This window comes from Sorex fumeus, unplaced genomic scaffold, assembly GCF_029834395.1.
Source record: "Sorex fumeus unplaced genomic scaffold, SorFum_2.1 ptg000122l, whole genome shotgun sequence".
Lineage (NCBI taxonomy): Eukaryota > Metazoa > Chordata > Mammalia > Eulipotyphla > Soricidae > Sorex > Sorex fumeus.
In genome coordinates this window covers 36,013,090-36,027,914 of record NW_026606179.1, presented here as the reverse complement: position 1 = coordinate 36,027,914, position 14,825 = coordinate 36,013,090, and the positions used below count along the sequence as shown (strand labels likewise).

The window sequence follows — 14,825 nt, the reverse complement described above, 5'->3', positions numbered from 1 at the left end:
TGGCTGGCCTGGCTAATCCTGCACCAGAGGGACTAAGCAGTATTGCATCCTTGGATCCTTGCATATAGCTGCCAGCCATAGCCGAGAACGTGACTGTCTGACTGGCTGAAAATTTCTAGGAGGAGCTCCCAGGCCTCCTGAGCACCACTTGGGGGAACCTTCCCCAACTTAAAAATAAATTTTTTTTTTTTTTTGCTTTTTGGGTCACATCTCGCGATGCTCACAGGTTACTCCTGGCTCTGCACTCAGGAATCACTTCTGGCAGTGCTCGGGGGACCATATGGGATGCTGGGACTCAAACCAAGGTTGACTGCATGCAAGGCAAACACCCCCCTATGCTGTCACTCCAGCCACCCAAAATAAATAATTTTTAACATAACCACCATACCGCTGTCTACCATGATATCATCAAATTATCAGTTTGTATTTAAACTTCCTTAAACATGTTTTTTTTCCCTACTTGTTTGAATTAGAATCCACTGAGGGCTTCATATTCCATTTGGTTATATATCTCTTATCTCTTTGTCTGTATTTGTTTTGAATTCCACACCCAGTGAGGCTCAGGGTTTTCTCTTGGCTCTGTGCTCAGGAATCACTCCTGACAGGCTCAGGGGACCATGTGAGGTGCCAGGAATTGAACCTGGGTAGGTCGCATGAAAGGCAAGTGCCTTGCCCACTGTACTATCACTTCAGCCTCTTATATTTTTTAAATTTCCTTCATTATTTGGGTGTAGGGGGATGCTTAGGGCTTACCCCTGACTCCATGATCATTCCTGGAAGTGCTTGGAGGGCCATATGTGGTACCAGAATTGAACCAGGGTTTGCCACATTTCAAGCAAGCACCGTACCCCAAGTTCTATCTCTCCAGCCATCTCTCAGTATTTCTTTTTGTTGTTTCATTGGTAGGGAATCACCAAGACCATGCCCAGAAGTGCTTTGGGGTCACGTGGCACCAGAAATATAACCTAGGGGTCTCACATATGTAAGGCCTGAACACTACCCCTGAATGAACCACATCCCTGATTCTTAATATTTTTTTTTCAACCAGACTTCAATCCTCTGTGTTTCCTATTCCACTATGCAGTATCATGCTTAACAGGCTAGATTCTTAATTAGAAAAGCCAAAAATTATCTTTTAGTTTTTCTTTTTAGAAGCAGAGATCAAATTGCCGTTAGCAAAATAGCCTTACATGGTAGTACTTGAAGTATAAGATAAAGTGCATATATGAGACTTTAAAAAAATAAGTAAAATGAGGAGACAGGGTTGTGATTCCAGTGGTATAGCACACGCCTCGCAAATGCCAGGCCCTGGGTTCAGTCTCTGGCACCACATGGTTCCTCCATCACCTCCAAGTATGACTCTGGTGGCCCCTGAGTACCAGCACTTGTGATTCTCCAGAACTATAAAAAAAAAAAAATTAAGTAAAGTGTGCTTCAAGTCTATGAAAAAACATATATTTTAGTTGTTTAGATGATTGGTGTTTGAATAATTTCTGTTCCTTAAGAGTAATTGGTAAAATGTAACCACATGAAATTCTCTACATATATTTAGTGACTTTCCATATACCCCCTTTAAGCCCAGGACAAAAGAATCACACATATTATTAATTATATTTCTATTAGGCATGATAGTTTGAGGTTTTATTTGGGGTGGGGTGCCCAAGTGGCGCTTACTTAGTGCTCACGCCCAGTGATGCAGCATGACTGCTTGGACCCACCAGTCCTCGGGGTTCTCCATGGCTCTATCTGGTGGTGTCTGAGGGGACTTGGAGTGCCAAGGATGGATCTCAGGTCCCTGTATGTACAAGACATGTACCCGCGACCCCTGCACTTACGCCTCAATTCCAGGGGACAGAATTTTGAACTGTGCCTCAAAACTGGTTTCCATGCCAAGTAGGTGTCCACGTTCCCCTTGGAAGGACTGATTTAGACTTGACCTTCTTAGAAAACCAAGATACAGTTTTCTTGTGAGGAACAGCGCTGAAGTACCAGATCCTAATACTGAATATAGTTATATAGATAAAGTGTCCCTGGTTATATTTCAGGTATGAGCCAACCATAAGAATCCTAACTAGGGGGCTGGAGCAATAGCACAGTGGGTAAGGCCTTGCACGCGGCCGACCCGGGTTCGAATCCCAGCATCCCATATGGTCCCCTGAGCACCGCCAGGAGTAACTCCTGAATGCAGAGCCAGGAGTAACCCCTGAGTATCGCTGGGTGTCACCCAAAAAGAAAAAAAAAAAAAGAATCCTAACTAGGCCAAAGCCAAGCCTGATGCCATTCCTGTCAGCTTGACTGAGCATCTAATCTGGTTATCAGGGATGATTTATCTCTGATAAATCATAATTTATATATATAATTTATCTCTGATAATCATAGTTTTTTTTTAAGTCCCCTAAGAGTAAGATGGATACTTGGCTATCTTATCTTCAAAATAGATTTGACCATCTAGGAACAAGTGTTTTTGTTTTTGTTGTTGGTTTGGTTTTGTTTGGTTGTGCTCAGGGCTTCCTCCTGCCTCTCTGCTCAGGAATCATTCCTGGTGTTGCTTGGAAGACCATAGGTGGTACTGAGAATCCAACTGGAGTCATCTGGCTAGTCCCTTAATCCCTATACTATCCCTTGGGTCCCTAACATGTTCAGTGTTAATTTGAAGGGAAATCCAGATGTTTCTTAAATTCTGGGACTTAGAATAACTGAAAAAAGAATAACTGAAAAAAATATGATAGACCAGTGTGCATATTTTCTGCTTTAAATATTCTAAGCAGTTTGTATACACATAGCAAAATGTTCCAACTGTACCACAGTACATCTCTGACAGTTGTATCATTCACGATAGCAGTCTATTATTTTGCACATTAAAACGAAGGATTAAGGGACCAGAGCAATAGTACAGTGGGTAGGGCACTTGCCTTGCATGAGGCTGACTCTGGTTCCATCCCCAGCACCCCAGATGGTCCTCAGAGCCTGCCAGAGTGATCCCTGAGCACTGCCAGACTAAAGAAAATAAAATTATCAAGATAAAGAGTATTACATAAAAGTGAAGAAACTATTTTTTCAGAGACCAGATAAACCAATTTGTACCCTACCTCACTGATTTTATAAAATTGAAAGGTACCTGTGAATCAGATTGGAAAAGTACCTGTAGTAAATAGCGTATTGTTTCTTGAAATGCAGTTTATTAAAAACTAAAAAAAAAAAATTACTTCAAATAAAAGTCTTCAAGGCCCTTTTTTTTTTATTACATGTTTACACAGAGCTCAAAATGTTATATGTAGTAGCAATTTTTTGAGACTAATGGAAAACTTGAAAAATGTTGGGGGAACATAAAACTTGGTATAATTTACTGTAGAGAAGAAATCACAAAATGGAAAACATATTTAAACTTCTCCTTCACGGACCCATTATTTCAGATTTGAAATTCTAGAAGTCTGATCTGGATGTTGGACTCCTTGTTCTCAAGCATGAACCTCGCGTCGTTGTAATCTTCAGAGTGTGGTGCTTGATATTTATGGCAAAGAGTCTTTTCATAGAATATTACAGAAACTCTTGATAGTATGTGTTTAATAGACCAGTTTGGTTTGGCATCAGCTTGACATAAACTTTTGGTTATCCAAAGCTCTTAATTGCTTTGAAGTAAAAGCCCAATGCTGCTCTTTTTTATTAAAATCATGTTTTTTCCTGTTATTGTGGTCTATTTTGGAAGACTGAGTTGTGATTTTTGCATATGTTCTACATAATGCCTCATTAGCAAAAAATCTTGTATCATTTACAAGTAGCCTGAATGTCTGTGTTGTTTTGAACAAAAATCCATATTAAAATTTAAACAATATAAAAACGCACCATTTTCTGCTTATTAAAAAGACCATCTTAAATTAAATATAAAGCAGTAACCAGTGAACACATGTACAGGAACATTAAAATCAGAATAATTTTACCTTTTATTGACTTTTTTCAGCTCCAAAAATATTTATGCTCTTACCAAATGTGTAATTAGTTTGCACAGTTGTTGTTGTTGTTTGAAGTAAATGATCTGGTGTTTGCCTTATTAATTAAAGTGCCATAATGTGCCGGTAGAGGAAATTTAATTCATAAATGTTTCAGACACTCTGACTTAGCCTCATCTCTATGGATGACAGCCGCCTGTCAAATCCTTAAAGGGACCTTTTGCAACCATGCAATGTGAGAAGCCTCATGCTCTTCTGTGCAGAGAGACATGGGGTTACTTTTTCTAGCACTCCCAAGTTCTTTGCTGTTTTTGCATTTTGAATAATTGCAGACCTACAAAAAAAACTTCTAATAGATTGAACACTTGTACCTTTTACCCCTTTGCATATTTGTGGTAGGTAGGTAAATGGGTAGAGAAATAAAATCTGATGATGACATACATATATCACTTGACCATCTTTACATTAAAAGCGTCTTCTAGGAATAAATGTGTCTTCCTACATAAACCATGGTGCAGTGATCATAGAATCATCTATAGTAGTACATAATCAAATTTCCCAGTTGTCCCAGTAATATCCTTTATATCTAACTGTAGGGTTTTTTTAAATAGCTTTTTCAGTTTTGCTTTGTTTTGATCTAGGATTCAGTCAAGTGTTGTGTATTTAATTGTTTGTCTTTTTTATTTTCTTCATTTTAGAGTAAATCCCCAATCTTTTCCAGCCTGTTGATTGTAAAATGCCTCTCATTTCAACTTCTCCGCTTGCCTGCTCTCCTAGTTTAAAGTGTGCATCTGATCCCTGTGTGGAGAAGTTACTGAGGGCAGGGATAGGGATCATCATACAAACATTAGAGAGATGATCTGTCCTCTTTAAAATATATTGGTTATGGGGCTGGAGCTATAGTACAGTGGGTAGGGCATTTGCCTTGCACCCAGGTTTAATTCCCAGCATCCCATACGGTCCCCTGAGCACTGCCAGGAGTAATTCCTGAGTGCAAAGCCAGGAGTAACCCCTGTGCATCGCCAGGTATGACCCAAAAAGAAAAAAAAAAAACCATAAAATATACTGGTATGCTCTTACTGTTTTTAATATCATACAGGTTTCTCCAGTGAAGATATCAGTCAGATACCGTTAGTTTTATTTGTTTGTTTGTCACTCCTGGGTTCAAACCCAGGACCTTACACATGCAAGGCAAGTGCTCGAGCTAAGCTACATCCCTGACCCTTTTTTTTTCACTCAGAATATCCAAGTCATCTCTGTGATAGTTGCTGGACATTAGTTCCCAACACTTGCAAATCACAGAAACTCACTACAGTTACTCTTTTCACTGATCTTAACTAGTATCTTTAATACATGAAGAGTAGGGAGAACACTAAAACTCCGGAACATCTTAGAGGAAGGAAGTAAGAAACTGGGAAGAACCAGAACTGGGTTTGACTGGAATAACAAAGCCCAAAGACAGTGGAAACAAAGAACATGAGAACTGGTCTTCAATACGAAGCAGGAGAACACTGGGGGATAGGACAGGGAGGGGGCAAGAACTATGGTGAAGGAAAACTTTTAACCTGGAAGAGGAGGTGGTGCTGAAAGGTAGTAAAGGTAGTGTTATTGGTGGAGGTAGACACTGGTGACAGGATCGGTGTTCAGACATTGTATGCCTCAAACCCAGTCATGAATAACTTTGTAATTTCACGATGACTTAAAATTACGATTTGCATACAGAAATGCCACCATTTTTGTGTGTGTTAGTTTTGTCGCTTGCCATTTTGCTATACCGGCTTATTGTTTCTAAGAGTGTTTTGGATTTTCTAAAGAGTTCTTTAGGATTTTAGGATTTTCTATTTATATTATCCCATCTTCCCATAGTGATATTTTATGTAGGATATAAGGATACACAGTAAGGGAGCATCAAATGGCCAAAGGGAACAGAATTGGAGAATTGAGAGTTGGTGCACAAAGCTGAGTTTAGCAGGGAGGGGATGGGGTAGATGATTGGGACCTTTGGGACCTTGGTAGACGGAAGCAGGTAGTACTCCGGTGGTGGGTGTGGTGATGAAACCATGTGTATGTGTGACGTTATCATTAATAGTATTGTAAATCACAGTGCCTTAATAAAAGAAGGAGTTGCGAATTCTGGCCACGTTCTATCAAATGAAGAGATTGGAATAAGTACGGGGTTCTCCTTTCTTTTTCCTTGTAGTCAAGGTGTCATGGTTTCATTAGTATTAACATCCCACACTCAGCCATGAGCCCAGAATCAAACTTGAAGCCTCACATATGGTACTTACCACTGAGCCTCATCCCAGTATCTTCCATCCCTAGGTACCTCGTGTTTCTGAAATACTTGAGTATCAAATAAGCTGGATTAATTGAATCCATTTGTTCATTTATTAAGGAGTCCATCATGCCTGTATCATGCCTATCATTGATTCTGATACAGTGAAATAGCCTTTGTCTTTGTACTGACTTGGCGTAGTTTTATCAAAAGACAATACAAAAGCTTTAGTTTTCCTCTGCAGTTTAATTGCTAGTAAATCTATATTTCCTGTTGGACCCTTATATTGATATAATTTTCAGCCCTTGTTACTTTGTAATTCTTCTTGATCCTCAAAATGGCCCCATGAAGATGTGCCAGAGGCAAATAAACAGTATAGTGGGTAGGGTACGTGCCTTGCACACAATCAACCCAGGTTTAGTCCTCAGGACCACATACGGTCCTCTGAACCTTGTCCAGAGTGATCCCTGAAGACAGAGCCAGGAGTAAGGCCTGAGCACCACCAGGTGTAAGTAATCTTCCCTCCCTCCCTCCCCCAGAAAAAGCAAACCAGGATTTGGATTTTCCTTTCTATACCGGTCCTTGGGAATGCCCTCTTTATTTTCATGAGTGTGATTGTGTTCATGCAGAGACCTTGACAGAACTGTGTTTTCCTGGAGGATGGTGAAATTGAGAAAGAACTGCATTCTCATTAATGTTTTGACCCAACACTACAAGAAAGATAGGATCTTGAGGCAAATAAATTATACATTTTTTTCTTTTTGCAATCTTAATCAGGGAGCACTGTTTTCACTTATAAACTTGAGTAGCAGTTCGGTGCAAAACCTTTTATGGAGATTTTCCTCCAATGTTTTAATGCAGCCTATTTAATTTACAAGCAACTTTCTGTGACCCTGTTCAGAAGTGGTGTCTTGCTAATGATTGTTACCTAAGTATCCCCAATAAGAGCTGTAAGAGACCTCTACTCCAGGAAAACTCTTCCAGAACCTGTCTGCCACTGTTTAAATAAAACAAGCACGTGAAAAAATGAGGTTTTTTTTTTAATTTGGACATTATTTTCAAGCTTATCCCTCAAATTTAGCTAATCCTAAAACTATTATTGAAACTGTTACTTAAAAAAAAATGAGCCTCACTATTCTATCAACTTTCTATAATCTCAGAGGCTAGTTTCTATATTCTAAAGCCTTCTCCACTAAATATCATTTTTGTCTTAAAACTCAGGAGGAGTTTTTTCAGCACTTCTATTTCTTACTGCGGCAAAGAATAAATTGTCAACAGAGAAAAGTGGGGTAGTTGGGAAGTGGGGATGGCTGGGATTTGTGTGCCTGGGGAAAGATGTATAAGAAGCTTTCAATCGAGCAGAGAGGTTTTTGCTCTTAAGCTTTCACATTAGACTATACATTACATCGTTGCAGTGAGCATTTTCTTCTCCAGTCTATCTGAGGTTTTAAGTTTCTGGATTTATTATGGCACCCAGTAGCAAAACTAGAGTCAAGTGTTTTCAAGGCTTCCATTAGAAATTCCTTTTTCAGAGTTTATTGCCTGACTGTTTCAAATTATATGAGAGAAACTTGGCACATAGGTTGTTGAACTGGATTACTTTTTTCAACATAAAATCTAATTTATTTCAGTTTGTTTTTAATCTAGGGATGATCCAACAACTCTTGTCATAGTTTTAGAAGATTTGATCATAGTTCTAAATAATATTTCTGGGGGACAAAGAGAAACTGAATTTTTCAACCTAATTGCTCACAGAGTTTTCAAACTCCTTGTTGAAAAACTAGAGAAATTAATTTTTACAAAACATTTAATTAGTGTGCTAGATATCTGCAAATCATTTCACCATGTGTAATACAGCATGTATGAATTGGTACATGACTTAGAGTTAGTTTATTCTAATGTTTTTACTATGCCTTATTCTTTCTGATAGAATATCACCCAAGACTGATGTTCCATCATAGTGCAGGAAACACATCACATAAATTCTTTTTGTTTGTTTTGGGAGCCCATACTTGGTGGTGCTCAGGGGTTACACCTGGCTCTGCACTCAGGAATCACTCCTGGTAGTACTCGGGGGACCATATGGAATGCTGGGCATTGAACCTGGGTCTACTACATGCAAGGCAAATGCTCTACTCACTGTATTCTCTCTCCAGCCCTCAAGTTTTGCTCATCAAATTCACACTGTTTCTGTTCATCCAAGAAAGCTCTGGTGAGGTCTTCCTTCACATGCATACAGGACAAGTGACTCACAATGACCTTCCTTACATTCCTCGTTTGGGGATAACATTTTATTGGCCCCTTTTATCTTTCATTTCCATTATTTCTTTCTGTTTCTCTTTCACTTCTTTCTCTCTCACTTCCATTTTTCTTCTACCTTATTTTATCTCTTTAAAATGTTGAGTTGATTGCCAGGGTTGAGATGATTTCTCATTGAGAGGACAGACCACATTCATAACATTGTTGATTTTTAATCTTAAGGCACTTTGTACTGTTGACTGAGCAATTTTATTTTACCAACAAATCATCCTTTTCAGTATTACCCTAAGAAATATAATTATGCCTATTGAATATAAAGTCCCTAATAGCATAGTTAAAGCATTATTAAAGATGCACTGGTATTACACTGTCCCAGAATAGGTATACTCTAAAGCAGAGTTTCTCAACTGGAGTCCATATGGGCCTCCCATGGGTTTCCAGGATATTACAAAGGATTCACAGGTGAAAATTACAGAATTGGGGTGCCAAGCGCAAGAATAGAGGGCTAGCCCAGCATAGAGTGATCACAGGAAGGATATAATATTAGAAGGGAGCCACAGTCAGAAAGAAGTTAAGAAACATTACTTTAAAGCAAACTGGAATTTTGTTTAAAATACTACAGCATTATTACTGTGTTCTAAATACTTCTAGGTTATATTTATGTTAGGCATTACTACTATAAAATACTAAGTCACTATTCTTGGAGAAATTTTTAAATCTTAAACTCCAAGAACTTTAGGAGAATGAATATCCAGGGCCAGAGTGATAGGACAGCTGGAAGGGTATTTGCCTTATAGTCGGCCGACCCGGGTTCAATTCCTGGCATCCCATATGGTCCTCTAAGCACTTCCAGAAGTGATTCCTGAGTGCAGAGCTAGGAGTAACCCCTGAGAATCACTGGGTATGACCCAGAGAGAGAGAGAGAGAGAGAGAGAGAGAGAGAGAGAGAGAGAGAGAAAGGAGAATGACTATCCAAGAAAATATTAGACCACTCAACATTTTGGTGGGGCTGGAGAAATACTACAGCAGGTAGGGCTCTTGCCTTCCACACAGCCAACTGGGGTTCAATCCCAAGCATCCCAGATCATTCGCTGAGCCCACCTGGAGTGCAGAATGAGTGACCCCTGAGTATTGCTGCCAGGTGTGACCCAAAAACAAAACAGAAACAAACAATAACCAGTAAAGAAATCACTTTATCTTTAAAAATATTTTTTAAAGATACTTAATCAACTTTGCCTTACAAAGGGAGATGGTAATTGGAATTTAGGTTAATTTGCTTTGCCTACGTCCCACCCCGGTTCAATCCACAAAACCGCCTGTGGTCCCCTTAGCACACAGAAGTGATCACCTAAACAGAGTCAAGAGTAGTCCCTGCCACCCCTAGTTATGTCCCAATCTCCCCTTACCCTACCCCCCCTCACAGAAACAGTTTGAAGTTAATTTGTATTGTATTATATTTCCATATCAATAAATGTCACTCGCTGTTAAGTGGTCAAACCAAGGAATTCCAGGAAAGCAGACAAATTATACGTTGGCTTCTAACTATGAAAAGTCTTCTGCCAATTAAAAAATATACCCCTTATATTAGAATTTTTTAGTGAGTAAATATAATAATGAGGGGAATAACAGTGACTGTACTGTTGAACGTGGACTCAGCACTACTAGATAACATGTTTTAGACACATAATTATTTTAACATTGTGTTAAGACTGTACCCTGGGCAAGATCCAGGTTCTAGGACTTGTTTATCTTCTGTGTGAGGACAACTAACTGTCTGATGCCAAAACACAATGAACTTTCAAATATCAAAGGGGAAAATTAAGTATTTCAAGTCCTCAGCTGGTTTACAGATGTGTGAGCTTTGTAGTCCAATTTCTGGTTCTAGTAGGGCATTGTGACAATTTTTCCAATATGTGTATACTAGATAACTTTTGGAAGTAAAATTACGTACTTTGAATACTTAAATAATTTTCTGAATTAAGAGTTTTATATTCTTTAAAAATGAATTCTGAAACCAAGTTTCATCATCTTTAAAACATAATTAAGGAACTTCTCTTCAGAGTCAGAAAAATAAAAGCATTTTGAAAACAGGTATTCATTTAGATCTATGATTAACCTTTAACAAGATCTTTCTCTTAAATTCTACATTTGCTTTAATCTCAGTAGGAAAAATACAAAATAGTATTGCAGCATATAGAGTTTCTATATACCCTGTGGATGTTAAATGATCTCTTACTGCTAAAGGCACATCTGTAACATATTTAAATGCCAGCTTTGGGCATTATTAGTGTAAAATGCTAAGTCACTTTTTTGGAAATATTTTGAAAAGTTTAAACTCCAGGAGGAAACTCCAATAAATTGTAATCTTATGATACCATTTGTTTGGAGAGAAGGACGGGAAGATGAGTAGCTGTATTGCAATTTTTTTTTTTAGAGAAAAGTAGTATGATCATTCTCCTTAAAATGGATCTGAGTTTTGATAGTGGAATGATTACAGTGCTAAAGGCTGCTGGATCACTTATTATTTTTAAAATTATTTAAAATTATTTTAAAGCCATATTATCTGTTGTTGAAAAGATAATCCAAGTCATCATGTTTGAGGCTCACTTTAAACTAAGAGTCTAAGAGTTTAGGATTGTTAGAGAATTGTTTCTGATTGGTTTTATATAATCTATTCAGAGCCTACAATAATAAAGTGTATACATTTTTTTTCTAAGTGACAGTCAATAAAAGTGTGTCATTACATTGCTTTTTCCCCCCCTCTTACCTTGCTTTTTTTAACCTTCTTTTTTTTCTCCTTACTGCATCTTTGAAGGTCAAATATTCGGGACAATGTAGAAATGATTAAGCTACATAAGCAACTCGTGGAAAAAAGCAATGCTCTTTCAGTTATGGAAGGGAAATTTATTCAGCTTCAAGAGGTACTGTAATCATTTATTTTATGATGGTAATACAAATATACAAAGCCTCAAAAGAAAGTGTTCAAGTTTTTTTTTTTAAGTAAAGTGGTTGTAGAACTAAAAAAAGGTTTTCAAAATTGCCCTTTATTCTCAAATATATATAACCTCATATATTTGTTATTTATAACTTAATAACAAAAAATAAGTTTTATAAATATCTGTGTGTATTTAAATAATAAACACATTTATCATAAATTATATCATGCCAGGAAAATTTATTTTTAACTCCTTTGTCTGATGAGCACATGGCATTAAAGGTTTAGTTTTCTTTTTGAATATATGTTCAGTTGTAAGTATTTATGAATCTGACATAGACCAAAGTTATAAATAAGTTCAGTAATTAGGTTTTATTAAATCTGTCTTTGATGTGGTGTTTTGTTATTATAATTATCAGAAAAGTATTTGAATATCCCTTATGTCAATTATCATATTTATTTTAAATCTTAACCATTGAAGTAACAGTACTTGGGTCTCTTCATCTCTGTGGTAGTTTAGCATGGACTATCTATGGCCCCACAAAAATATGTCATCAGAGAGTTTGTATTTTTTGGCACTGCATAATTACCATAGGTTCTGGAATTAATGAACTCCAAAACATTCCAGATGAGCAGAATTTCTATTAAGCAATACTTTCTTTGAAGTACTGAGACAAGGAAAGCAATAAATTTATGTGAAGCACGGGGTCATCTGAAACCTGAATTCGCTATTGAGTTGGATAGATACTTCTATAAGTCACACTCTGGGTATTGTTTCTATCCTACAGGAACCTATTTAAACGCCAAGTAATAATTACCTTTTCCCACAATTAGGCGAATCTGAAAGGAGAGGAGACTAATTAGAGAGTGAGAATGATAGTGCTGTCTGCGGATAGAAAAGTAAGATTAAAAAGTGTATATAGTCAAAAGACATTTCTAAAATGGAAAATTAAGAAAGGGATTAAAAAGTGATTTCTTTTTTTTAGGGGTGAGGGAGATAGCTCAGAGAGCTGGAGTGCATGCTTTGCACGTGGGAGATTCAGGTTCAATCCTTGCCACCACATGGGCCCTCAAGCCCCAACAGAGGGTCTCTGAACCAGGTCACACCAAGTACTGCCCACTATACACCATAGCCCAAAAACTAAAAAAGAAAAAAAGTGTAAATGATTTTTTTTATAATCTCTTCTTCTTAATTATCTTTACTGCCTCACAGTGGCCTCAGTTTTTTTGTTGTTGTTGTTGTTTGTTTGTTTGTTTAAATATCAAATAAATCAGGACAGTGTAGAAATGATTAAACTACATAAGCAACTCGTGGAAAAAAGCTCCTGCTATGCCAGGAGCACCCCTGAGGGAAACTGACATAGGGTCGAGGTTTGAGGGGTTCAGCCCACACCTGCAATGAAGTAGGAAACCCAAAGAGGGCGTGTTAAAGATAGTGTTATGTCATAATCGCAGGAAAAGTCAAAATTGTCCTCAAGTAGCTCAGTAGGCTTTTTTTTTTTTCCTTTTTCATAAGGAACTTCAGTAGAACTTAATTGATTTGAGTTAGCAGATGAGGTATTCCATGTTCTGGTCATATGGTTCCAATGAAAAACACTTTAATTACCTTTTCTTTAATTTAGAAAATGGAATACATGGCATTTAAGCATATAAAATTAATTTAAAGCATATTCATAAATAGGCCATTTTAAAAATGAAGAAGTTTGTGATATTTTGCTAAATTGAACGTTTGGTTGTTTGGGTTTTTTCCACTTAATTGTATTAAAATGAGGAGCTAACCTTCCAAGCTTGTTTATTTAGTGTGGTGACAAATCCTTTCCGTTTTAGTATCTGTGGTCAGCATTTATTTGTGCCCCATGCTACCTCAGTTTTAGACAGCATGCCCAGTCACTGCAACCACAGAAAAGAAAGCGGGAAAAGCTACAATGGGTTTACTTACTGGTCACTCTCAGCAAGTCAAAAACCGTTAGGGGAAAAAAAGGAAAAGCAGTTTCTTAGCCACTCTGCTAAAAAAAAAATCTGCTTTTTTCTTTCTTCACATAAGTGGAGAATTTCTCCTGTGATCAGGTTGTACATAGACATTATTTGTGATGCAAAGAATAAGCTGTGTGTCGTGAATTGTGGCAGTAAATTTTTTTTGATCAATCATAATTATTTTTTTGTTCAAAGCAGAATCCAAAAGTCGTTCTGAAAAAAAAAAAACTTTTGGACTGTTGTTTTTTAGAAGCAAAAAACTCTTAGGATCAGCCACGATGCCCTGATGGCCAATGGAGATGAACTTAATAAGCAGCTTAAAGAGCAACGTTTAAAATGCTGCCGTCTGGAGCAGCAGCTGCACGCCAAGATGTTTTCTGAAAGGAGAATCGAGGAGGTAAGCTTCCGGAGAGACCGAGTATCCAGGACACTGAATGCTTCTGATGCTGTTTCGAAGAGAAAAGTAAAGACATTTCAAGTGTTGTTTTTTTATTATTATTATTATTTTAAAATCCCACGATGCATACATGGCACCTTGAACACAGTGAAAAATAGACACTGATAATATTGTGTACTGGTAAACCAGTAAAACAGTCACAAACTTTCAAAGCAAGCTTAGGGGAATGTTTCTGTTTCCAAGACGGATGTTTTGTTCTGCAGCATCAGCGGTTTTGTTGTGTTTTTCTAACTCTTTTACAAGGACGTTATTTGAAAACTCATCTTCCTATATTATTGTTGTTTCTCGCATCTCCAACTAGCACAAATCTTTTTCTTTTGTTGTTTTTTTTTTAACCTTCTTCTTAAGGAAAAATGAAATGAATTTTGAGATTACTCTTATCATGACAAAAGGTGGCAGCTACAAAGGTGGAAGCCTTTGATCTGATGCTCTGCACAACAAAACAAGCACAGTGGCAAATAGAACTTGAAAAATAAATGTGAGGGGGCCAGAGAGATAGTACAGCAGAAAAGGCACTTAGTCTGCAAGTGGCTGAGCTGCGTTCAATCCCCTGGTACCATAGTTGGGCCCTCAAACCCCACCAGGAGTGATCCTTGAGCGCAGAGCCAGAAGTAAGTCCTCAGCAGTGGGTGAGTGACCCCAAACAAGCCTAAATAAATAATAAATAAATAGAAATAAATGCAGAAAATTACATTTTAGTCATGAAGATATATTACCTCATGTTTATATCTAAAGATATTATGGGGGGTGGTGGTCGCTGAAACATGGTGTACTATTGATTCACTTATAAAATATGTCATTGGCTCTTTGTAAATTCCAGGTAATGGGAGAAAGTGTGTCCTCAAGGTAAATAGGGATCAACACAATTTTCTGAATCATGCACCAAGAGAAAAGTTAATCCTCTTATTTCCAGTGAGTCCATTGAGCATGATGATGGAGTTCATCAGGGAAATAAGTGAAAAAAAAAATTTCCATAGA

General features: G+C 37.6%; 1 protein-coding gene across 1 annotated transcript in view; it reads left to right on the top strand.

Moving 5' to 3' along the window:
• The window catches only part of RPGRIP1L (RPGRIP1 like), a 113,625-nt gene that overhangs the window by 20,660 nt on the left and 78,140 nt on the right, over positions 1-14,825 (top strand). Inside the window, exons 7-8 of the mRNA XM_056136323.1 lie at positions 11,297-11,402; positions 13,641-13,787. Coding sequence (XP_055992298.1) covers positions 11,297-11,402; positions 13,641-13,787 — 253 coding nt within the window. The remainder of the gene's footprint in view (positions 1-11,296; positions 11,403-13,640; positions 13,788-14,825) is intronic.